At 33.5% G+C, this 24,559-nt stretch overlaps 2 protein-coding genes across 4 annotated transcripts; both read right to left on the bottom strand.

Annotated features, from left to right (window-relative positions):
* Positions 1–5,046: 5,046 nt before the first annotated feature.
* Positions 5,047–9,905, bottom strand: LOC110600765 (aspartate-semialdehyde dehydrogenase). Its single transcript, XM_021737628.2, has 7 exons — positions 9,205–9,905; positions 8,662–8,748; positions 8,483–8,527; positions 8,298–8,393; positions 8,067–8,168; positions 5,454–5,608; positions 5,047–5,352 (listed from the first exon to the last, which is right to left on the bottom strand). The coding sequence occupies exons 1-7, from the start codon at positions 9,769–9,771 to the stop codon at positions 5,271–5,273; spliced, it is 1,134 nt and encodes a 377-aa protein (XP_021593320.1). The 5' UTR covers positions 9,772–9,905; the 3' UTR covers positions 5,047–5,270.
* A 2,003-nt stretch (positions 9,906–11,908) lies between these two features.
* LOC110602174 (sec14 cytosolic factor) lies at positions 11,909–24,322 on the bottom strand. 3 transcript variants are annotated; one of them, XM_021739625.2, is made up of 6 exons: positions 23,964–24,322; positions 23,582–23,837; positions 21,973–22,009; positions 19,954–20,071; positions 13,165–13,275; positions 11,909–12,277 (listed from the first exon to the last, which is right to left on the bottom strand). In XM_021739625.2, the coding sequence occupies exons 2-6, from the start codon at positions 23,814–23,816 to the stop codon at positions 12,140–12,142; spliced, it is 639 nt and encodes a 212-aa protein (XP_021595317.1). In that variant the 5' UTR covers positions 23,817–23,837; positions 23,964–24,322; the 3' UTR covers positions 11,909–12,139. The 3 variants fall into 3 exon arrangements, with proteins under 3 accessions (XP_021595317.1, XP_021595316.1, XP_021595318.1); XM_021739624.2 differs by having other exon boundaries at positions 24,006–24,320; XM_021739626.2 differs by lacking the exon at positions 13,165–13,275 and having other exon boundaries at positions 24,006–24,322.
* Positions 24,323–24,559: the final 237 nt, after the last annotated feature.

The following is a 24,559-nucleotide window of genomic DNA, read 5'->3' as shown; positions in this document are numbered from 1 at the left end:
AAATATATTAAAATATTTATAATTTTTTATAAAATTTATTAATTAATTTTCTATTAATCTAAATGATTAAGAAAAATTTAAAATACTCTTAATATAAATAGGTTAATTAAAATTTTTAAAATAATTAAAAAATAAAATTCATCTCTAAAATATATGATATAAATTAAAAATATTAAATTTTATATTTTATCAAATTTTATTTTTTTATCTACATTTACTTTTGAGTTATCACTAAAATATCAAATAAATTAAAAATAATATAATTTTTAATCTGTTAAAAAAAATAGAATTCACACTCGTATATAATAAGTAGATTTATAAATTACAATAATGAAAAAAAAATATGATAGAGAAAAAAAATATATCTTTCATCTTTTATTATACACTTTTATTTTTTATATTTTTATTTTTTCTCTTCTTATTTTTTTTATTTATCCAAATAAAGAAAAAAGAGTATCCTAATTTACTTTTCACATGTTTTTTTTTTCAACTATCCAAATAAGCTCTTTAAGTTAAATTATTTTTAATAATTTATTAGAGGGGTTGAATAAAAAAATTTAAATATTTATTACTTTTTATATTTATATTATAATTTTAAAATTTTAAACAATAAAATTAATTTTTTCATATTTATTTTAATTTTAATCATATGTTTTAATATTTTTTATTAAAATATTTTTAGTCTATATATCATGTCATGTTGAGATTATTCTTTAAAAAAATTATTAGATATTAAAATGTTTTGTTCATTTATATTTATAGTTAAAATTTTAAATTTTAAATTATAAAACTAATTTTTTTTAATTTTATTTCAATTATAATAAAGAAAAATAAATTAAATATTAAAAATTATTAAAAATTATAATATAATCTCTAAAATTTTATTTGACTAATAAAATAATCTTTAAAATATATTTTTTTAACAATATTTTTTTATTAATCTTATTATTTAGTTTTTTATTTTTATTTTTTATACAAGTACAGTAATTTAATAAAAATTTAAAATATAAAAAAATTATAATATAAAATATATAATATTTTATTTTATTTTATATTATTGATATGAATAAATCAATAAATAAATTAATATACATCATAAATTTAATTATTATATAAATAATTAAAATAAAAATATTGAATATCACAAATAACTTATTAGTTAATAAATCTAAATTTTGTATAAAAACCATAAAAGAGATAGTTTTATATATATATATATATATATATATATAATATTATTAATATAAAATATAATTTTTTATATATTAAAAATATATATAAATTTTTAATAATATATTTTAATATATAATATTAATAAAAATTTATTTATAATAAATATTTATTTAATATTATATGCGATAAATATAAATTAAATTTACTTTAATACTATGTGTTTATTAATATAAAATTTTAGAAATTATATTATAATTTGTCATGAATTTTTTAAAATTCAATTTAATTATTTTAATTATAAATATGATAAATTGAAAAAAAGTTAATTTTATTATATAAAATTTAAAATATAAAATATAAATATAAATTAATATAAACATTTAAATTATTTTATCTAATAAATCTTTTAAAAAATAATTTATGACACATGAATTATAAATTTTTTTATTAAAATTAATTAAGAAAAACAGTTAAAATTAAAATGAATATAAAAAAATTAAATTTATTATTTAAAATTTTAAAATTAAAATATAAATATAAAAAATAATAAACATTTAAATTTATTGGATAAATCCTTTAAACCATAAATATATGGCATCGGAGTCATCATAGAAAAGGCTTTACATTAATTCGTATTCAAGAAAATACAAATTTATAATTACAAAACTAAATATAATTTATATAATTATATAATTTAGTCTAATAATAATTATATTTAAATAAATTTAAGAGATTTTAAATTTTACTCCCTACCTTTCAATTTCTGATTTAAAAAATAAAAAGCTTAATCTTATTCATCCAAATAAATTGATGTCTAAAAGTATCACCTTTTTGTTTTTAACCGACTTAACATTAAATAGTTACCACCATAAATACCCTGTACTAAAAGAACATACCCTGGTTGTCAAGGAAAAAAGAAAAAGTAACTACGGCGAATGTAATCGAAATTAGCCAAAGAAAGGAATACAAGAAGAAAACTAGAACTTAGCCAAAGAAAGGAATAAAGGAAGAAAACTAGAACTGGTTGTCGAGGAAAAAAGAAAAAGGAGAAGAAAACTAGAACTGCTTGTCAAGGAAAAAAGAAAAAGTAACTACAGCGAATGTGATCGAAATTAGCCAAAGAAAAAAATAAAAGAAGAAAACTAGAAAAAGGAATATTATCTTCTACCAATCATAATTGAAATTTAGAATTCTCAAAACATCTAAACGAGAAGGGTACCGCAAAATTGAGAGTAACCAAATTCGAACCCGATTATATATACAATTCTCGAACTCGTCCCAAACCCGTTTAATATTTTAATTTTACTATCCGAACCTATCCCAAACTCGTTTAACAATACTCGCACAATATCCGAACCCAATTTTTTAAGGGTAATTTACGATTTAGTCACTGGATATTACCATTATTAACAAGTCAGTTCCTGTATTGGTACTCACCATCGTAACGCCGGACTCTTATGTGGAGAGGTCTTGGGTTCGAGTGGTGGGGAGGCGACCTAATATTCCTATGTGGGGAATATTAGGCCAAATCCCATTGGCCTCGTGTGGTCATGGGACAAATCCTGCCCGGCAGTTGTGAGGCCAATGGGATGGATCACGGGAGTGTCGGACTTCAGGCTCTGGGCTATGTGGGCTCGGGAGATGGGAGAGGGACACCCGTGACATAAAGAAGAAGAAGAAGAAGAAGAAGAAGAAGGAGAAGAAGGAGAAGAAGAAGAAGAAGGAGAAGAAGAAGAAGAAGAAGAAGAAGAAGCAGAAGAAGGAGAAGAAGAAGAAGAAGGAGAAGGAGAAGAAGCAGAAGGAGAAGAAGAAGGAGAAGGAGAAGGAGAAGAAGGAGAAGGAGAAGAAGGAGAAGAAGAAGAAGAAGAAGAAGAAGGAGAAGAAGAAGGAGAAGAAGCAGAAGAAGAAGCAAGAAGAAGAAGAAGAAGAAGGAGAAGAAGCAGAAGAAGAAGCAAGAAGAAGAAGAAGAAGAAGAAGAAGAAGGAGAAGGAGAAGAAGGAGAAGAAGAAGAAGAAGAAGAAGAAGAAGAAGGAGAAGAAGAAGAAGAAGGAGAAGGAGAAGGAGAAGAAGAAGGAGAAGGAGAAGAAGCAGAAGAAGAAGAAGGAGAAGGAGAAGAAGGAGAAGGAGAAGAAGGAGAAGGAGAAGGAGAAGAAGAAGAAGAAGAAGAAGAAGAAGAAGAAGAAGAAGAAGAAGAAGAAGGAGAAGAAGGAGAAGAAGGAGAAGAAGGAGAAGAAGAAGAAGAAGAAGAAGAAGAAGAAGAAGAAGGAGAAGAAGAAGAAGAAGAAGGAGAAGAAGAAGAAGCAGAAGGAGAAGGAGAAGAAGCAGGAGAAGAAGCAGAAGAAGAAGCAGAAGAAGAAGCAGAAGAAGAAGCAAGAAGAAGAAGAAGAAGAAGGAGAAGGAGAAGAAGAAGGAGAAGAAGAGAGGAGGAGGAGGAGGAGGAGGAGGAGGAGGAGAAGGAGGAGAAGAAGAAGTGTAATATAGTCTTTTACTATATTTTTAACGGCAAAAATAGACAGAAGGATTATTTCGTTGACGGAGAGAAAACATAAGGACGTTTTAATAGGTTTCTAAAAATACAGGGATTGACTTGTTAATAATGGTAATACCCAGGGACTAAATCGTAAATTACCCATTTTTTAAATTCAATTCAATTCAATTCAATGACAAAAACTACCAAATAAATTATCTAACAGTTGCACAACCCACCAACAGTAGGAGGAGAAGTAGGAGGAGAAGTGTTCAATGACAACAACCAGCAACTCAGCAACCTAGCAAATAATTTTTTTAATTCAATTCAATGACAAAAACTACCAAATAAACTACCTAACAACCCAGTAGGAGGAGAAATGTTCAATGACAAGAATAAGCAACTCAGCAACTCAGCAACCCATCAAATAATGATTTATAATCAAATAATCAGATTAATTATCCATAAATTCTAAAAATTAACATTAATCAAATAGCAAATAATTAAATTTTTTAACATATCTAAATAATCAGATTAATAGTCCATAAATTCTAAAATTCTTTAAGAACATACACATAAAAGATCTTGAAACCTAAAGAGAGTTCCAGCAGATGTCACCGATTGAGGAGATGAAGGGTTGTCTCTAGCGTCAGTGAAGTACGGGGAAGAGAAGCGTAAATCGAAAAGAGTAGATTTCACCCGACTGGGGAGAGAGAAGGAGATATCGCCGATGGCGACCGGGCAGAGATAAGAGTTGTCTTCAACTGGGAAGTCGGAGATGTCGCCGCTGGAGAGAGAGAAGGAGATATCGCTGAATGGGGAGAGAAAAGATTTATCGTCGATTGGGAAGAGAAAGGAGACGTCGCCGGTGATGACTGAGCTGCCGGCAGTCGTCAGTGAAGTGGGGGAGAGGAGAACTATGGAAAGGGAAGCGAGGGAGAGAGACGCAGACGAAGACGAAGAGAGGAAAGCAGAGTAAAATAAAAAAATGAATTAGGGATTAGGGTTAATTTTGTTAGTATAGTTAATCGGATTCGGGTAACGGGTATTCAATCATCTAATCCCGAACCCTACCCGAATCCGAGACGGGTAAAATTTTTCAAACCCGAATCCGTCCAAATCCGTTTTGTAAAAACCCAAATTCGTCCTAATAGAATTTGGGTGGATCGGGTACCCGTGAAAACCCGCCCGCCTACCATCCCTACTCAAAACCTTCAACCCTCTCAGTTATTACAAATCACCAAGAATCAAAACTCACGTAAGAGCCATCTAACTCCATGTCTTCTACCTAAAATACCACCCAAAATACATTATTTCACTCTTGAAATTAGCCTGACGCCACGCGTCTTATATCAGTGAAACATCAGATCTTATTAATTATTACAAGCTATGAGATCTCGAGTTTAAATCATAATCAGAACCAATTATACTAAAAATAATCATAATAATAACGTCAAATAGGCAAGCTAACCCGCCTTCTACTACAAAACTTACCAAATTTCCTTAACCTTGCAACGGTAAATATCCGCATCTCAAGAATAAGATCATAAATGATACAAAATAGCCTCAGTCTCTCAACAGTCCACAGTGATTAAACAGAATACAAAACCCAGTACATAAACTAAGAGGACTATAGCAGCAACTCAGCTATCTGAATGGCATTCAGTGCAGCCCCCTTGCGTATCTGATCTCCACAGACAAAGATATCCAACCTGCTTGGAATTCCAGAATTAGTAAGATGATTAACATAGTTTATCAGAAAGCATACACAATTAATTTGCACAATAGCATTTGGCCTGTAAATGAGTTTTACCCGTGATTCCCTTCTTGAGATACATCTCTGCGGATTCTGCCAACTGCAACATCATCTTTGTTTGATACCTCCAACGGCGTAGGGAAGTGATTGGATGCACGATCGTCGATAACCACCAATCCAGGGGCATTGTTCAGAATATCCCTTGCTGTGTCCTGGACAAACAATAGATTTACTGAATTGAGTTTGCTTAATTTTCGGTGAGGGGCAGAGATGCCAACAAAGCAACTGCAGACATGGCATAGTTTTCCTATCTAATGGATTCATCTGGGATTAGGTTATGGTTGTAAAAATACGCATGCCAAAATTTCTGGCAAATATAGGGATACAATAAGCTCTTCGGCTACCACCACATATAGCAGCACTAAATCAAGAGATTATAACCTATGAATACAAAGCCATGAGAACATCTATTTAACGAAAAATGAAGAAACAGTAGAAGTTCTCACATCAAACAAACTTTTATCAAAATGAGAATCGTTACTTAATTTATATACATATATATATATATAAAGAATTCTCCTATTAACAAAAACTCATAAGAATATATTTGTAGAAATATAATATTTGATATTGTATTTCATAATAAAGATTACAACTTATTTATATATAAAAGACGGTATCTAAACAGGAAGGAAAATCAAGTCTATGATTATATAATCCCTAAGATTAAGCAACTAACCCATCTATCAATATTTACTTCTTATATTAATATATTTACTTTCTATAATCTATAACACTCCCCCTCAAGTTGGAGCATAAATGTTAATCATGCTCAACTTGCTATATATATAATCAACTCGTCCCATGCAACTTAGCAGACACCGAATTTGTAAACCCAACTTCTTCCAATGATTGACGTACCCACAAAACTTCACAAACGGTTTTTGCCATGACTGAACATTCAAATTCAGCACTAGAACGGGAGACCACATTTTCTTAGCTTGGTAAAACGCCTTACACACATCATAAATACGAGAAGTATTCCCTTTACCAGAATATAGAAATTTCAAATACTGCATTAATTCTTTAACAAATTCAGAATGATTAATAAGACTAATCACCTTACTGTGAATAGAATTTCGAATCCGTAAACAGTACTCGTGACTCTTGAACAGTACCCGATGAACAGTACTCGTGAACAGTACCCGATAAATAGTACTCGTGAACAGTACCTGATGAACAGAGCCCTAAGTCTCCAAATGTTACCCTTTATGGATAACCCAAATGAACAGAGTCCTAAATCTTTAAATATTACCCTTTATGAGTAATCCAAATGAACAGAGCCCTGAGTCTCCAAATGTTACCCTTTTATGGGTAACCCAAATAAACAGAATCCTAAGTCTCCAAAAGTTACTTTTTATGGGTAGCCCAAATGAATAGTATTAAAAAGACGCATCCACCCAACACCCAAACGGAAAACGAACCACAAATCTGACAAAGGAGCTGCAAGGCGACTTTGACATCCTCTTTAGGTGAACGGTGAGAGACAAATATTATCCTAGATGGATAACACAAAAGAACAGGAGTCCTGAGTCTCCAAAAAGTTAAAACTTGACGAGAGAAAAAAAATCTCTACAAACCTTGCTCTGATACCATGTAGAAATATAATATTTGATATTGTATTTCATAATAAAGATTACAACTTATTTATATATAAAAGACGGTATCTAAACAGGAAGGAAAATCAAGTCTATGATTATACAATCCCTAAGATTAAGCAACTAACCCATCTATCAATATTTACTTCCTATATTAATATATTTACTTCCTATAATCTATAACAATATTTATGTACAGCACAAAATTGGCATTCCCCAATTCTTGAGCTTAGGGCTTCCTCCTAACACGACTTAACTTCTAATACTCCAAGCAATAGGTTCAAAGGACCCTCAAAGTTACTACTGCAACAACCGCAGAGAATTATAAATTAAGGATAATCCAATAACAATTCATTCTCCAAGGGTAACAGGAAAATAATGGTAAATTGGATAAATGGATAGTGTCTCACTGGGAAAAAAATATAAAAGCTATCAGACAGACCTGCATCCTCTCTCTATCTACTCGCTCTGACATTTTCCATCCTCAACTAGAAATGCATCCCATACATATTTTATTTAAAAATATCCATACATAAAATGACTTCAATTACCCATTGGCCCTTAGCAATTCCAACTTATACCTTTTAAAAAATGAGCATCAGAAGCTTATGAAGAAAAGCATGATGCGCAAAATGGCAGAGTTGAGGAAAAGAGGTATAAATTAACCAGGAAATTTCTTCTCATTATTAAAATCATTGAAGACCACAGCATGCAAAGTATGGCAATTCTTTTCACTTCAGCCATCCTATATTAAAATAAAAGGGCTTAGAAAATCAAAATAAATGAAGGAATCAAATAATTGCATTCAGCAATTTGCATCGGCAAACAAAACAGGAAAAAAGAGCAACGATATTTGGCACCTTTAAGTTCCAAACATGCATCATTACGATCATCAGAAGCATTTAGATGAAACAAATGAATGAAGAATCAAAAGTTAGCATTGAGAAATTATTTGCTGTTAATAAATTATTGGCTAAGTACACATACATTAAACTCAGCATCATTAAATTACCTCATCAAGGGGCTTCTCAAATTGAAGATTAACACTTTCTGCATGTGCACGCATGACAGGAACTCGGATACATGTAGCAGTGACCTTAATGTTCATGTCATTCTGAGAAATAAAGCAAAAGGAAAAATAATGTTTAAGAAAACACATCTTTTCAAAGAAATTTCAAAATCAATCATCTAATGAGATAAGAAATGAGAAAAAAAGGTTCCACCTTCCGAAATTTGAACTTACCCAAATTTTCCGGGTTTCTTTTACTAATTTCATTTCCTCTTCATTGTATCCATTTGATTGGACAGGTGCATTATGTGAAAATAAATTAAAAGCATACTGCATATCAAATTAAGATATTAGTTTGGAAACATGGTTACATTTTTTAACAAAATTCTGAAGGGATATTATACAACAAATAGAAAAACCTGTTGCTTAAAGATATTGCATGTGGGTGGTTTTCCTTCCAAGACCTTATAAACAAAAAAAAAAAACAGAAAGATAAACTTTTATAAAGATCAATAACAAATAACATAAGCAATATCAGCTACAATAAATAGAAACAAACTAATGATCAATGCAATGAAATTGGATGGGAAGAATAAACCTCACGGGTCTGCAGCTCCAGCTCTTCCATTGCGGCAGCACCAGCACCACTGGCTGCCTGATAAGTACTAACAACCATGCGTTGCACCTTCAACACCCAATAACCACTTGGAATTAACAACAAAATCTCATGGTAAACATTATATTTTCTTAAAAAAAGCACAAAACTGAAACTGCTTAAGGTTTTCTGTTTACATCTTGATAATTCAGTCAGACATGAAACGTTCTTCTTATTAGCATACCATAATTTATAGACCAAGCACCTACATTCTCCCCAACTTTAAGAAAATTATTAAAAATGTTTTATTTCAGGTCAACAAAGAATCTAAGAATGATTAAGACTAAAAGTATACCTTTTTTTTTTTAATTTGTCAATTCAGTAGATAGTAAGAGAGAGAATATCAAAAATTTAATTACAGTAGCCAAAAAGAGACAAATACTATTATTCGTTGAACTACTTCATCCCTGCAAGCATATAAGTTCAGCATGTGAAGCATTGATCTAGAATGTCAGAAATGGAATTCATTTCGTGTGTTCCCTTTACCTTGGCATGTCTATGCAAGGGTGTGGCAGCCATCAAACAGATAATAGTAGAACAATTGGGGTTCGCAATCAAAGCCCCCTTCCCCTTTCCAACCTTAATCCCTTCCATAGCCTCCGGATTCACCTCAGGAATCACCAGCGGAATCCCCTCATGCATCCTAAAAGCCGAACTATTATCCACCACAATAGCCCCCTTCTCCACAGCAGCAGGCCCAAACTGCTTACTAATAGACCCTCCAGCACTGAATAGCGCAATGTCAATTCCATCGAAGCTCTCGGCTGTCAGTTCCTCAATCGTGTAGTTCCTATCCTGGAAAGTGAGCTGTTTCCCAGCAGAGCGTTTGGAGGCAAGCATTTTGATGGAGCGATAAGGGAAGTCGCGGTCGGATAGGACGGAAAGGAATTCCTGGCCCACTGCGCCAGTGACGCCCACGACGGCGATTGAGGGGGCGTTTTCTTGGAGGGACATTCGTATTCTGGAAGGGGAAGTAGTGAACTTCGGCTTGGGTTTGAGGGAGAATTTGGAGAATAGATGAGTTTGGTGGTGCGGTTGAGTGAGAGTCGCCATTTGAGAACGAGAGAGAGAGGCTGAGAGGCTGAAACTGATTGAGGCGGCTGAAAGAGACGATGGGGTTTTACAAGGCAGAAATAGAGGTTTAAAGGTCGACTGTTCACTGTTGTGTCGAGGCCTCGAGTCTCTTTATTGCTGTTTTAAAATTTGGGTCTGTTCGCCTTTCATACTTCCTTGCTTTCCCTTTCTTTTTAAATAATTAAAAATTAAAATTATCTATTTTCGCACATTTAATCTATTGATAAAGATATTTAAATAAATTTAAAAAAATTTAAATTCTAGTCTTTTAATCTCAATTTTTATTTCAAAAAAAAATTAAAATTACTCTTAAATTATGAAAAAATTCTTACAATCATTGTTAGAATTAAAATTTTAAATTAATATGTGATATTACTATATTTTAAATAAAATTTCTTAAATTTTAAATTTTATATATAGTCTGGATGCATAAAAAATGTTTTTATAAATATTAATTACTTACTGAATAATATTAGGAAATTATTTTTGATAGTGTGATTAATATAATAATGAGCTTTTTGACTGGTCAAGAAAAGATGGATGAGAAACAAGTCAAAGTTAAAAAAGAAAGTGTCAGAATCTGCTGAATTTGCAATCCAATGGTCACATTTGCTTGATTACGCTTCTGGTTTCCTACTTTTCCTGTTAGCCGCTTTATATACAACGGGAATCTAAGTTTTTGTTTTTTTTTGGATAAAAGAACAGAGGATTGGAATTGAATCCCAAATCTCATTCAATTTAATTTAATGTATTTATTGTCCGAGTTAAATTTGTGAGTGCAGTGGGAAATCAAGTTCACACACTTAAAATGGAGAAATTTTTATTTAAATTTAATTGTGCATCTCATTTAATTTTTTATAAAATAATATATTTATATATTTGGGTAATTTACGATTTTCAAAAATCTATTAAAATATTTTTATCTTTTTTCATATCTATTAAAACGTCCTTATTATTTTTTTCCATCAATGAAATAGTCCCTATCTTTTCTCACATCTATTAAAACATCCTTATCGTTTATTTAAGTCAACGAAATAGTCCCTCCTCATCGTTTCTTTCTGTTAACGAAATCGTCTCTCCCTATATTTTTAGAAATATATTAAAACGTCCTTATTGTTTCTTTTTGTCAACGAAATAGTCCCTATCTTTTCTCAGATCTATTAAAACATCCTTATTGTTTCTTTTTATCAACAAAATAGTCCCTATCTTTTCTTTCCTCTTCCTCCTCCTCCTCCTCGTCCTCCTCGTCCTCCTCGTCCTCCTCCTCCTCCTCCTCCTCCGAAGAAGAAGAAGAAGAAGAAGAAGAAGAAGAAGAAGAAGAAGAAGAAGAGAAAGAAGAAAAAGAAGAAGGAGAAGAAGAAGAAGAAGGAGAGAAAGAAGAAAAAGAAGAAAAAGAAGAAGAAGAAGGAGAAGAATGAGAAGAAGAAGAAGAAGATGAAGAAGAAGAAGATAAAGAAGAAAAAGAAGAAAAAGAAGCAAAAGAAGAAAAAGGTGAAGAAGCAGAAGAAGGAGAAAAAACAGAATCTGAAGAAGAAAAAGGAGAAGAAGCAGAAGAAGAAGAAGCAAAAGGAAGAAGAATTGATGAAGAAGAAAAGGAAGGAGAAAAATAATTGGGGGTAATTTAGTCTTTTACTATATTTTTAACGGTAAAAATAGACAGAAGGACTATTTCGTTGACGGAGAGAAAACATAAGGATGTTTTAATAGGTTTCTGAAAATACAGGGACTGACTTGTTAATAATGGCAATACCCAGGGACTAAATCGTAAATTACCCTATATATTTTTTGAATTGATAATGCACTTATTTTAAATAAATTTTTTTCTACTTAAAAACAGCCATGGAATCACATTATCCAATTTTTTTAATAATATTTTTTAAATATTTATTATCAATTAAAAAATCTCAATCACCAGCATCATTCATACACATTAACATGTCAATGCACAAACTAGCCAAAAAAAAAAAAAAAGAAAAGAAATCCCAAAGCTAATGTCTTGAATCCTTGGGATGACAATTGTCCCTCCTAGAATCTGATCAATTTCTAAGACACCGGCCTGTTGCCATTCCTGCTGAATCATAATTTAGTAAAAACATCATACTGCAACCATACATAGTTGAGCCAACATAGATTGCCAATTGAGGCCATCTTATTATGAAGAACCTTTCCGTTAGTGTCAATGACAAAGGAACATAGCAGTAGAGCATATAAATATTCAACATTCATTAACATGTATTTGCTGGATTTAGCCAACACTGCCTGTTGACAGCAAGTATGATCCACTAATATATATAACTGTTAAAGTTGTCTGTGTTCTAGCAGCCACCTTTTTAACCTGTTTTTCCTTTCAACCCTCCAACTGAGGTAGTATAACATCTTGGAGAGCTACAAGCTTTGCTTCACCACCATACACTTCAGGCAATGATTCTTCGCCGATTTCCTTTACAAAGTTTTTTCTTTCTTCTTCATTGGTGACTATAACAATCTGTATTCATCACCACAAAGCAAAGCCATATTCAAACCCAATTAATGCCATATGGTAGATTAACGTCACAGATCATATTTAATATAATAATTCTTTGCAAATCTAGAAAGGAAGAACCTAAGAGACCCTAATTTACAAATTTAGCAACCAACAGAACAACAAAAGTTTAGCAAACTATAGTATACTTTCCCCTCCGAACCACCCCCTATCTTGCTACAAATAATAATAATAAAAACAATTAAAAAAACCCTTTTTTTTCAAATAAGAAAATAGCCTGAAACCATACATTTAGGTAAAATCTTTACATAAGCATCAATGACCATATATACATGAACATGATGGATAAAGATGGGTAAAATTGAAAAGCACAAATAGAACATTTTCAAGATGAAATTAATGTGCAAATGGTTAGCCATGGTCTGGGTTGGCATAGAACTAGCTCGATCAGACTTGGGAAAGGTTCTCAGGCCTGAACAAGACTGTTATTGCATAGGGGCTAGTCACAGTCCATCCCCCATTAAATTTGGAAACAAACCAGATTGAAACCAGCTGTTTAGCTTGGTGTTCCAGTTTGTTTCAAACAAGTGAATTTCAAGAAACAAATTATTTGAATTGTTGGCTGCATTAATCCAGATCTAACTAGAAGCCCTTGAATTGAAATCAAAACTGAACTGAAGCACGAGGAATCAGCCTGGATCTTGCCCTAGTTTAGTTGGTACACAAACTGGAAAATCAGTTCTGACCCAGAACTAGACTGGAAACGGCCATGGCCAACCTTAGGATTATAGCCATATCCACTTTCAAGTTGCATTTTCATAAACGTATAATTATAATATTTTCTAGATAAATGAGTTTCTATAAATGGATTTCTGAACAATATAAAATACCTTTTGCAGTGTTGCTTTCTCAAGGAAGCGAGAGACCACCTTCCAAACACTGACAAAGAACCATGGCATATCTAAAATGAAGAGCTTTGCTAAACGTTCAGGGTAATAAGCCTGCATAAATGAGATTTAGGATGATATAAGATACACGAAAGTGACTGATGACACATCAAAGAGATTTAAGCCCAACCAGTTTCCATGCTAAAAAATTCACGCTTAAACTGTGATTTGCCCCATTGCACAAATTCCCACAAAAACTTCCAAAAACCATATCCGTAGTTGTCTGGCACGTTTCATTTTTCCCTCCACTACATATGATTTTTTTATAGCCTTCCACTTTGAACCCTTTGATTCTCTGCTTTTCTCCATTGCCACAGAAAATATTTATTGTAGAAAGATATAATATATATAACAACAGCTGAGACATTTGCCCATTCCAGAAGCTGTTAAATGTAATAAAACTGCTGATGTGGCATCATACCAAGGCGTAGAGATAACACCCACTTAAAGATTTAATCTACATGGCTTGCTAATAATCTAATCTAATTAGGTTACATGGATGAATTAAAGACAAAATCTTAGAGATAAAAATCCATTAAACAGTACTCTATTACATATTATAGGAGAAGGAAGAGAAATGCAAAGGAGGGAAATATGTAATTAGAAATAAGGGTAATTTGGGTATAGAATTATAAAGTGGTTAGACAGTTGGATGGTTGTTATACAGCTGGGTTTTCTGTTAGAAGAAACAGTATATATGCGTGTGACTCCTTGTAGAGAGGTATCCAAACACATTAATACACAATGCTATTCTCGTTGCCTCTCTAATTTCTCTTTCTCACCTGTTTCTTCTCCTTCTCTACTCATAACTTCTTTCTCTTCCTTTTTTTCCTTCTTCAGTACTGTTTGGCAATTGCTACAGTACAGTTGATATCAAAGCAGTGTTTCATACTGGGCAGTAAGCAATTCTAATTAGTAATATGTCTAGATCTGTAGTGGTGGGTGTTGAGGCTGTTAGATTGGATGGATTGGAGGAAAAAATTAGAGTTATGCAAGAAGAATCTAGGAGGAATATAGAATTGCTGAGAGACAGAATGCTGTTGAAACAAAAAAATTCCATTATGGAGGAATTTCGATCCCTCCTCACTGGAATTATGAACGATAAGGGAAAAAGGTAGTTAATGAAGAGAGTGTGGCTAGGGTTGACACCGGGAGAATCAGGGGTAGAGGGATTTTACCATACCCATACCCAAGGAGAATGTGAACCAGAATCAGGATTCAGAATCGGGCAGTGGTAGTGTTGGGGGAGTGTTTGGGTCAGTAATGGAGCCTGAGGGTCTACAGAAATATCTCCCTAAATTTGAGTTAATAGCTTTCGAGGGAAAGGATCCCAGAGTGTGGGTGAGAAATTGTATCAAATATTTTGAGGTTTACAAAGTTTTAAATGAGGAGAAAGTGGGAATTGCCAGCTTATACTTGATTGATAGAGCCGATTCTTGGTATCACAATTAGATTAAGGGTAGAGGCCCTCACTCTTAGGAGGACTTTGAGAGGGAATTGTGTGTGAGATTTAGGGATCGAGGCATAGAAGATATATTGGAAGAATTTATGAAGAGAGGCAAGAGTGTAGAAGAGTACCAAGATAAGTTTGAAGATGTGAGAATTAGAATGGAAAGAGTAATACCCCAATTAGGGGAAGACTATTGGCTTGAAAAATGAAATTAGGTCAATGGTTAGAATGTTGAAGCCCACCGATCTGACACATGCCTTTAAGATTGCTAGATTTCAAGACCGACTCTTACGGTGTCCTAAAAAAACCACTTATTTTCTTAAAACCCATCAGTTTTATTCCAAACCAATCAGTTTTATTCCAAACCAAACAGCTATATCCAAAATCCTTCTCCATACAAATTTAGCCAAACAGTCAAGACTTTTCCTTACTCACCAAAACCACCCAATTTAGAAGCTACAACTCCTTCCAGAACACCTCCCATAGCCACCAAATTTCAATCCAGCAGCAACCAAACACCAAACAAAATCACCTTAGTCCCAAACCAGGGGTGTGAGACCATCAAGACCCTGCTATGAATGTGGGAAAAAGTATTTTCCTAAGCATCAGTGCAAACTGAACACTTATGGCCGTGCAAGGTGAAGAGGAAAATGCAGGAGAGGGAGATGAAGAGTGGCATGATGTGATGGAAGGAGAGAAAGAAAAGAATTTAAGAGAAATTATATCCTGCTATATAGGGCAGTGAAGGAGCTACTACTATAAAGGTGTTGGAAAAATACCAAAATAGGCAACTGATAATTCTTGTAGACAGTGGCAGAACCTATAATTTTATGGATGCACAAGTGGCAGCTGAGCTGAAACTGCCACTAGTAGAGGTTCCTGAGATGACTGTTACTGTGGCTAATGGTAGAAAGCTTACTAGTATTCATGTTTGTTCCATATTTACATGGTGGGTTCAGCATCATAAATTCACATTTGATCTTAGAATTTTGGAGATGGGAGCTTTGATATTATCTTGGGAGTAAATTAGATGCTCGTGTTTGATCCTGTTCTGTTTGATTTCCATAATGCCAAAGTAACTATTATGCAGCAGGGGAGGGAAGTGGTTTTAAGCTTCTAATTCTAAGCTATTACCTTGCAATAGTTTCAAACTTTCGATGTAAAAGAAGGAAAGGGATTTTCAATCTTCTCTGTTTTGTATTGATGTCTCAACTACTAAGGAGAATCAAGCCTTTTCTGTGGAGGCTGATCAACCACTGGCAGCTGCAGAATCAGGTAATAACTGTGCTGCACTAGAACTTTTGTTAGAAAAATACCACAATATTTTTCAAAATCCTACTTCCTTACCTCCTTTTTGAAATTATGACCATTCTATTCCTCTGATACCTACTGCCCAATCTTTCAGCATAGAACCCTATAGATATCCCCATTTTCAAAAGAATGAAATTGAAAAATTAATACAGCCTAGCACCAGCCCATTTGCCTCGCCAGTGATATTGGTTAAGAAAAAAAATGACTCCTGGAGGTTTTATGTAGACTACAAAAAATTAAACAGTTTACTGTCAAAGATAAATTTCCTATCCCCATCATAGATGACCTTTTGGATAAGCTGCATGGGTCAACTATTTTCTCTAAAATTGATCTTAAAGCAGGTTATCGTCAAATCAGAATGGACCCTCCGAACATACCCAAAATTGCTTTTAGAACTCACCATGGCCATTTTGAGTTTAAAGTGATGCCATTTGAGCTCACAAATGACCTTGCCACCTTGCAAGCCCTCATGTACAGCCAGTTTCAACCTTATCTCAGAAAATTTGTACTATTTTTTTTTTTTATGACATACTAGTTTATAGCTCCAATTGGCAGCAGCACTTGCAGCTCTAGCTACTGTTTTTGAAGTTTTGGCAAAGTATCAACTGTTTGCCAACTTCAAATAATGTGCTTTTGGCAAATAAAAAATTGACTACCTAGGCCATATTATTTCTAGGGAAGGAGTAGCCACTGATCCTACTAAGATCAAGGTCATGAGTAGCTGGCCTATACCTAACTCTGTGAAAGAACTTAGAAGTTTTTTGAGCTTAACTAGTTATTATAGGAAGTTTGTGCATCATCATGGTGTTATTTGTAGACCTCTTACTGATTTGTTAAAAAAAGATGCCTTTCAATGGGGTGAAATTCCACAAGCTGCTTTTGAAACATTGAGAACAACCATGACTCAGGCATCAGTCTTAGCCCTCCTGGATTTTAATCAGCCTTTCATAGTAGAAACGAATGCATGTAATGTTGGTATGGGGCCTGTTTTGCAGCAAAAAGGTCATTCTATTGCTTATATTTCTAAAGCATTTGGGAGCACAGGGACAAGGGTTATCAATTTATGAGAAAGAGCTATTAGCAATTACTTTTGCTGTCACAAAATGGAGGCACTACTTAGAGCTCGTTGTCACTAAATGAAGGCACTACTTAGAGCAGGTTCTGTTTTATATCAAAATTGATCATAAGAGTATATAACATTTACTAGAGCAAAGGCTACACACCAACCTTCAAATGAAAGGCATTTTCAAGTTGTTGGAACTAAATTACAAAATTCTCTATAGGAAGGGTATTGAGAACAGGGTAGCAGATGCTCTTTCAAGAAGGCCTTAGGAGGAGGAATGTTTTGCTATACAAGTTGTGTCTCAATTGTAGCCCACCTGGATGTCGTCATTAATTGCCAGCTATGAAGGAGATGCTTTTGCTCACACTCTTTTATCTCAATTGGCTGTGGATAGTCAAGCCCTTGCGGGGTATTGTCTTAAGAAAGGGTTGTTGTATAATAAGGAGTAGCTATATGTGGGTTGTTTAGGTACTTTTCGGTATCAATTGCTTGCTTTATATCATGACTCCTATCTTGGGGGTCATTTGGGGGTTCAAGCAACCTATGCAAGACTTAAAACGACATTTTATTTGGCCCGGCATGTTTAAAGCTATATTAGATTGGATCAAAAGTTGTGATATTTATGCCCGATGCAAGCATGAGCATTGTGCATCGCTTGGATTGTTGCAACCTCTGTCTGTGCCCTCTCAAGTATAGAGGCACATCACTATGGATTTTATTGAGCAATTACCTAAATCTGAGAGAAAAGAGGTCATTTGCAAATTCTCCAAATATACCCATTTCCTCTCTTTAACTCATCCTTTCTCTATTGCTAAAATTGCTAAGATTTTCCTAGACTCTATTATTAAGTTGCATGGAGTCCCTCTCTCTATAGTTACGAACAGAGACAAAGTCTTTATCAGCATTTTTTGAAAAGAATTATTTAAATTGCTGCACACTTCTCAGTAATCACCCACAGAGTTGGTCAACCTGAAAGGCTGAATCAATGCTTGGAGACTTACTTACGGAGCATGACTTTTACAGCTCCATCTAAATGGAGTAAATGGTTGTTCTTGGCAGAATGGTGGTATAACACCAACCACCACCGTGCAATAGGCATGTCTCCCTTTGAGGCCCTTTACAACTACTCCTCACCCCATTGAAATTTTTGCCTTCTACTGAGACGTCAGTGGCTACTGTTTCGGAGTTAATGACATAGTTGCTTAAAGATCATTTGCATAAAACTCAAGTTAGAATGAAGCAGCAAGCAGATAAACAAAGATCAAAGAGATCATTTGAGATTGGAGACTGGGTGTTTCTTAAGCTGCAATCTTATAGGGAAACCTCCTTAGCTATCAGGAAGTCCTTAAAACTTTCAGCTAAGTACTATAGGCCATTTCAAATTATTGCAAAGATTGGGCAAGTTGCTTATAAGTTGCAAATACCTCCTACTGCTCATATTTATCCAATTTTTCATTTCTTTCTTTTGAAGAAGACAACGGGAGCTAATATTTCACCTATGCCAAATTTGCCTATTATGGTAGCTCCAGAAAGTATCCTCAAACCCCGGACTATCTTGAGGAATGATCAGAGAGTTCAACAAGGCCTTATCAAATGGGTCAACCTTTCTCTTGAAGATGCCACTTGGGAGGACCGAACTTCTATATCAGCGCAGTTCCCTGATTTTACAACTTCTTGGGGGCAAGAAGGTTCTCATGAAGGGGGAATTGTTAAGTATTATAGGAGAAGGAAGAGAAATGTAAAGAAAGGAAATATGTAATTAGAAATAAAGGTAATTTGGGTATAGAATTATAAAATAGTTAGACAGCTGGTTTTCTGTTAGAAGAAACAGCATATATGCGTGTGACTCCTTGTAGGGAGGTATCCAAACACATTAATACAGAATGCTATTCTCGTTGCCTCTCTAATTTCTCTTTCTCACCTATTTCTTCTCCTTCTCTACTCAATTCTTCTTCTTTCTCTCCCTTATTTCCTTCTTCAGTACTGTTTGGAAAACTGCTACAGTACATACTCTGACTCCCTTGCCCGCTCTCTTCTCCCTCTCTATCCTTCTTCAAATTTCTTCTAGGCAAACCTTCATCTCTTCCGCCTACTAAGCTACTAAAGTTTTACTGCTTTTGTAGTTTTCCAGTTGACTGTTAGCTTGAATTAATAGAGAACATTTCTCTTTTTTTCTGGTAGTTCTTCTATGGTTATTGGGAAGCTATAAATGCTTCTAATTGGTGTTGTTTCTTAAGCATTATTTTCTTCTTAGAGATCCAATAATCCAAAGAATCTACCTGATGGATGTTTGAACCCTTCATTCTTGTACAGTAGATAGAGGAGAATGCTAAATTTTTTGCTATATTTTTGCAATCTCCACATTGTACATTTCTTGCAAAGGGATGGATTTGCAGGACTGCTCTCAAGCCATAGAAAGTAATTTCTATCATTTCTGTTTACTTTTTTTATGAACTTTTATCTATTTATGATCATGCTGGCAGCATAACAAAGCCCTTTTTTTGTTTGATTAGCTTTTGGATTTCTGGAACCTGCTAAGCTTCAAAAGGACGAACATGCTTGCTTTTTTTAATACTCACTTTCCTTTTACCCTCTTTCTAATTCTTGAAGCATACTCATAGTTTTTAAACAGTTTGAGGGAAAAAATGAAATTGGATCTGTTACTGAACTATAATTCTGTAACTAATTTGTTATTTGCTAATAGAAATGGCGCTTATAAGTGAACGTTGATGTCTTGCTCATATTCTTACAAGATTGCTCCTACTGTAGGTTACTCGTCAAAGATTTTTAAAAATTTGCAGGAAAGTCTAAACAGGAGGATATAAATGAAAATTATGTTTCTTAACTTGTATTTGTTAAGACCCACAGAATGTGCAGGTGTAAGACTAGTTGAAAATAGAGCAGTTACCTGCAAAAATTGAAAACCAGTGATTAAACCGCGTGCATCAACATTCCTATATGTAATTTGCTGCAGATCTAGAATGCCAATCAACTTCTCATTTCCTATTTCTCTTCCTCTGAATGAGCTGAAAGGTCAGTTAAAAACCGTGAGAAACAAATTTCTGCATTCAAGAGCGTATCACTGTAAAATAATAATAATATAATATAGTAGTCACAGGAAGCACGCTATATGAACATGGTTTTCAGACCGGAACCGGTCTAAGAACTGGCAAAAGCAAAGGGTCAATGGTTTAAGAATCAACCGGTCTAAGAACCGGCAAAAGCAAAGCGTATCACTGTATATTATTAAATAAATAATTAAAAATCAATAATAATATTTTTATTACAATTAATGTTTTTATATATTTCTATAAATAATCAATAAAAATTTACTTTAGATAAAATAAATTAAAATTTTATAATAACAAATGAAAATAAATATTATTATAGTTATATGAAATATTGAATTTTTATGTACTTTTTTATCTAAAAAAATAATAAATTAAAGAAAAGTAATATTTTAACTTAATTAATAAACTAAATTATTAATAATATTAATTATTTAAATTATAATTTTACTTTTTCATGTACAAGTTAGTTAGTTAATAAGCATTTTATATTAATATAATTTAATAAAGTATACTGCCATATATGTCTTAAGATGAAAAAAATTACATTGAAATCAATTGGTTCAATTGATTAAGAAAGACTATGTAGTATGTGTGGTCAAGGGATCAATTCCCAGTGAGAGTGGGTATAAATTTTTTTAATTAAATGAAAATGGTTTAATTCAAAAAATTGATTTTGAACCAGCCAGTTTGATCAAAACCCGACCAGTTCGGTTCTAATAAAAGCAGGGTTAATGGCTTGAACCAGCCGGTCCGATCTAGTTTTAACAACCATGTATATGAAGATATAAGCCATTAAGGAAAAGGCTTTTTGACAAATATAGTTCCCAGGAAGAAGATGTGAACACATAAATCACTCAATAAGATATACATTTCAGGAGCACCCCCAATTGGAATTGCAATCACAAACCAGCTGGGAAGAATTCAACAAAGGCTAAGAACTTACTAGAGATTATCATATGCTCTCTCACCATTAAACCCTATCTACCAGATTATTTATCTAGGTTACAAAGAAAAAGAAAATGTCGGCTCAATGTTTATTCAGTTTCCACTTGTAGCTGTTCTCACATGCATGAACATTTTAAAATATTAAGATTCTGAAATTTAAAAAAAAAAAAAATCCATCATCAGATCAGTTTCTTCTTACTGTTATTTAAATGGGTATAATTATGAGCTTTGCCCTAAACACTACTTGGTGCATAAAATTTATACCAAGAAGCCATCAGTTGGGCAGAAATCAAACTTTATAAACCTTTGTGAACTACTTTAAGAAGATATAGCTTCTTGCATCCTTGTAGGGTAACCCCTTTCAAGTTCAGCATCCAAAACTATAAGTTCCTAGCTTCAATCCAGATGTACGAAAGACTGGGAGATTCTACAATGCATCAAGATCCAGTGCACCACATGTATGTGCACCCTCATTTATAAAAGTTACTTCTCCTTGAATTGTGCCCACCCCCACCCCCCCAAGGACTTGTGCAACTTGCCACAAGTCCACTTTAGTTGCAGATGCTACTTTGATAACGCAGATCTCACTATCTTTATACATGTTAGTAAGTAGACCATCAACAATTAAAGTAGAGTGATAGCGTAGCCCTAAATAATCACAACTTTGCTCATAACAGTTAAACCATCCAGCTCTAAACCATGCTCTGAAGTCTGAACAACCATTGCAATTAAAGATGTTTTTGTTTCATAAAGTTATGGAAACTCAGTACTAATGCAATTCCGATAAATCCTTCTAAACAACCATATCACCACATCGCTTAGACTGAAGTAGTGCAAATGAACCCAACCCATATAGAAAATGATCTTCAACAAAAATTTCTAATCACATTAAGCATTAAATGAAGTGGTACCTTGCAATCGTTTTGTCTAGTAAATGAACCACGAACTCTGCACCAAGAGGTGAAAATAAATGAGTTAAATGTTAACTTCCTAGGTACTAACATGACTATTGGAATCCTTGCCTCACACCAGGAAAATATAAAATTAAAGGGGAAATATAAGGGATTGGATTGCAGCATTAAATTTAGCAAGTCATTTTGATGTATAACATGCCTAATACTTTATTTGTATTTAACATGGTATCAAAGGCTGTTTGGATTGTGGGTAGATACAGGCTGTGTAGTTGACCTGAATTGTGTTTTTACTAATTAATTGACAAGTGACAGCCATGTGGTTGCATTTGAGGGGGAAGTATTGTAATCCTTACCCCAGAGTGAGAAAATATAAAATGAAAGGGTAAAATATAAGCGTGCATACAGCATATGAAGCTGAAATATAAACATTCATATCCTAATTGAGACAGCATTCAAATTCATTGACACCAATATATTGTTTGCATACTATAACTTAGACTAATTTACCACAACGCAGCTCAGTGTCACCTATAGAACATATTAACTCATTTATTTCTGGGGAGGGAGGACATTAAATGCATTAGGAAGCAGCTCCAAAGGTGTTCCCAGATGAGGACATCCCCTTGTTTAATTTGCCTACATAATGTAACTATAGACATATATTTGATTATAATCAGGATTAATGATGGATTATTATTCACACTGTTGAGCATGCAGAAACAGGAGAACAGAATTTTTATGATTAGGGGATTTGCAGAACCAAATGAGTCTCTTGAAGAACTATAGAGGACCACAGAATTACTTGTAGGGACAAACAAACTCAAGAAACACCTGGAGGTGAATATTGATTATCCACACACAAAACTGAGCAATAAACTGCTTATATCAACCGATTATATCTGTCCAAATTCAGGAAAGTAAACTGATTTACACGGTTTAGTTTTATGGTTCTATCATCTAAAAACATAGGCAGTGAAGTTGTAAAATTAACAAGACCAATATGCCCAGCAAACACATAAATATTGTGCTTATCATTTATAAGTTCCCCGTGTGATATTTCCTAACAATGTTAGGAGGCTTTCCGTTCACTGCGCTAACCTCTTCATTATATTAATTAACGGGATCCATTTTTTACAGATTTCAATTATACCCTTTGTGAAAAGAGGATCATCTTCGGAAAAAACATTTATGCCTATTTCCATGATTGTGACCATACAAATATTATCTCCATCAGGCAGAATGATCCTAAAGCACTTAACAACAATATAATACCAGACGGTAGTTCAATAATAGCCCTCATCCAACAGAAAAGGGAAGAATCGTGAGCCACATGGTTCTAGGACACAAACAAACGACGAAGTTCAAACAGTCATAATCATCTGCCCACTTTTATGTTAAAACTTTACTTGTTCAAGTTACGGCCCATGTGTGTGACAATCTAGAGCAGTTACCTTTCTTAAGCAGGGCAGAGGATTTAGTAGTTATCAAATCTTTCTTCTGAACTATTAAAAAAGAGCTCACTCTTTTTGAAACACCGGATACAGCTAGAAGGCATTGTTTATCAATCAAACAAGAAGGAGTGCAATAATAGAGTTGAGCTAATTACTCTTGAATTGAAGATGATCCTTTGCAGGAAAATGTTTGCTTGCTTTGATAATCAACAATGGATATCCCTCTTTTGTTGAACTCTGCAAATATATCTTTCTTGCTTCCAGTTCATCTTGAACTTCAGAGTCTGATATAAAACCATTGGGAACAAACGCAGCCCTCCACTTCTGCCACTGCACAAACATCTTAGCTGCCTTCTCTGGGTCCATTGACCTCGCAATCAAGAATCTCATAAGTGTTGTACACCCATAACTCTGCAAATCCAAACCCATAAAAATCAATTAATAAGATAAACTCAATCAAATACCCACAAACACAGAATCAACGAAGACCTGAAATAAAAAAGCTAACTTGAACGAAATGAATTATTTACACATTACCCACACAAAACTCTCCGACAATGAGCATTACATGACAAGTACCTCAGTTGAAGAACCAAGCTTCTCAACTGATTTCCTCATCTGGGTGACCGCAATTTCTTGGGAATTCTCCATCTGGGACAATGGGGGTTGAGTTTATGTTCAAATTAGATGAAAAAGAGAGAAGGGTATGGACCCTCTCTGAAAAGGGTCAATTATGTGAGTTCAAAACCTGCAATTTGGCACAGAGAGGGAGAGGGAAGCCAGTAAGGGAGAAGAGTGTTTACATTAACAAAAGAGAACAAGGAAGAAGGGGGTGCAGTACAGAAACAATAGAACCTGGAGGTAAAAAGGATGATTGGTTGGTGTTTTGATTAGGTAAATTTAACATTTAGTTCTTATATTTATGAAAAATTTTTAATTAATTTTTAATTTTAAAAAATATGTTTAAATATTTTTTAAATTTTAAAAATTTATTAAATTATTTTTTTATTTTTAATTAATAAATATTTTGTTATTTAGAAAAATTCAATAATGAATCGTTTAATTTTTTTTTAAAAAAATATTAATTAAATACTTAATAATTAAAATTAATTAATAAACTTTTTTAAAATATT

The sequence above is a fragment of the Manihot esculenta genome, chromosome 15 (assembly GCF_001659605.2).
Source record: "Manihot esculenta cultivar AM560-2 chromosome 15, M.esculenta_v8, whole genome shotgun sequence".
Classification (NCBI taxonomy): domain Eukaryota; kingdom Viridiplantae; phylum Streptophyta; class Magnoliopsida; order Malpighiales; family Euphorbiaceae; genus Manihot; species Manihot esculenta.
Note: the sequence above shows the minus strand (reverse complement) of the source record. Positions and strands in the feature narration are given on the sequence as shown.

Excerpts from the sequence above, each read along its gene's own strand:
- LOC110600765 (XM_021737628.2), bottom strand. The coding sequence starts at position 9,771 with ATGGCGACTCTCACTCAACCGCACCACCAAACTCATCTATTCTCCAAA. Across the intron at positions 8,749-9,204 it reads CCTTGCATAGACATGCCAAG|GTGCAACGCATGGTTGTTAG; the intron begins GTAAAGGGAACA and ends TGGGTGTTGAAG. Across the intron at positions 5,609-8,066 it reads TTGAGAAGCCCCTTGATGAG|GACACAGCAAGGGATATTCT; the intron begins GTAATTTAATGA and ends TTGTTTGTCCAG.
- LOC110602174 (XM_021739624.2), bottom strand. The coding sequence starts at position 24,077 with ATGGAGAATTCCCAAGAAATTGCGGTCACCCAGATGAGGAAATCAGTT. Across the intron at positions 22,010-23,581 it reads GGATCATCTTCAATTCAAGA|AGTTCGTGGTTCATTTACTA; the intron begins GTAATTAGCTCA and ends CTCTTGGTGCAG. Across the intron at positions 13,276-19,953 it reads CTGGTTTTCAATTTTTGCAG|GCTTATTACCCTGAACGTTT; the intron begins GTAACTGCTCTA and ends TCATTTATGCAG.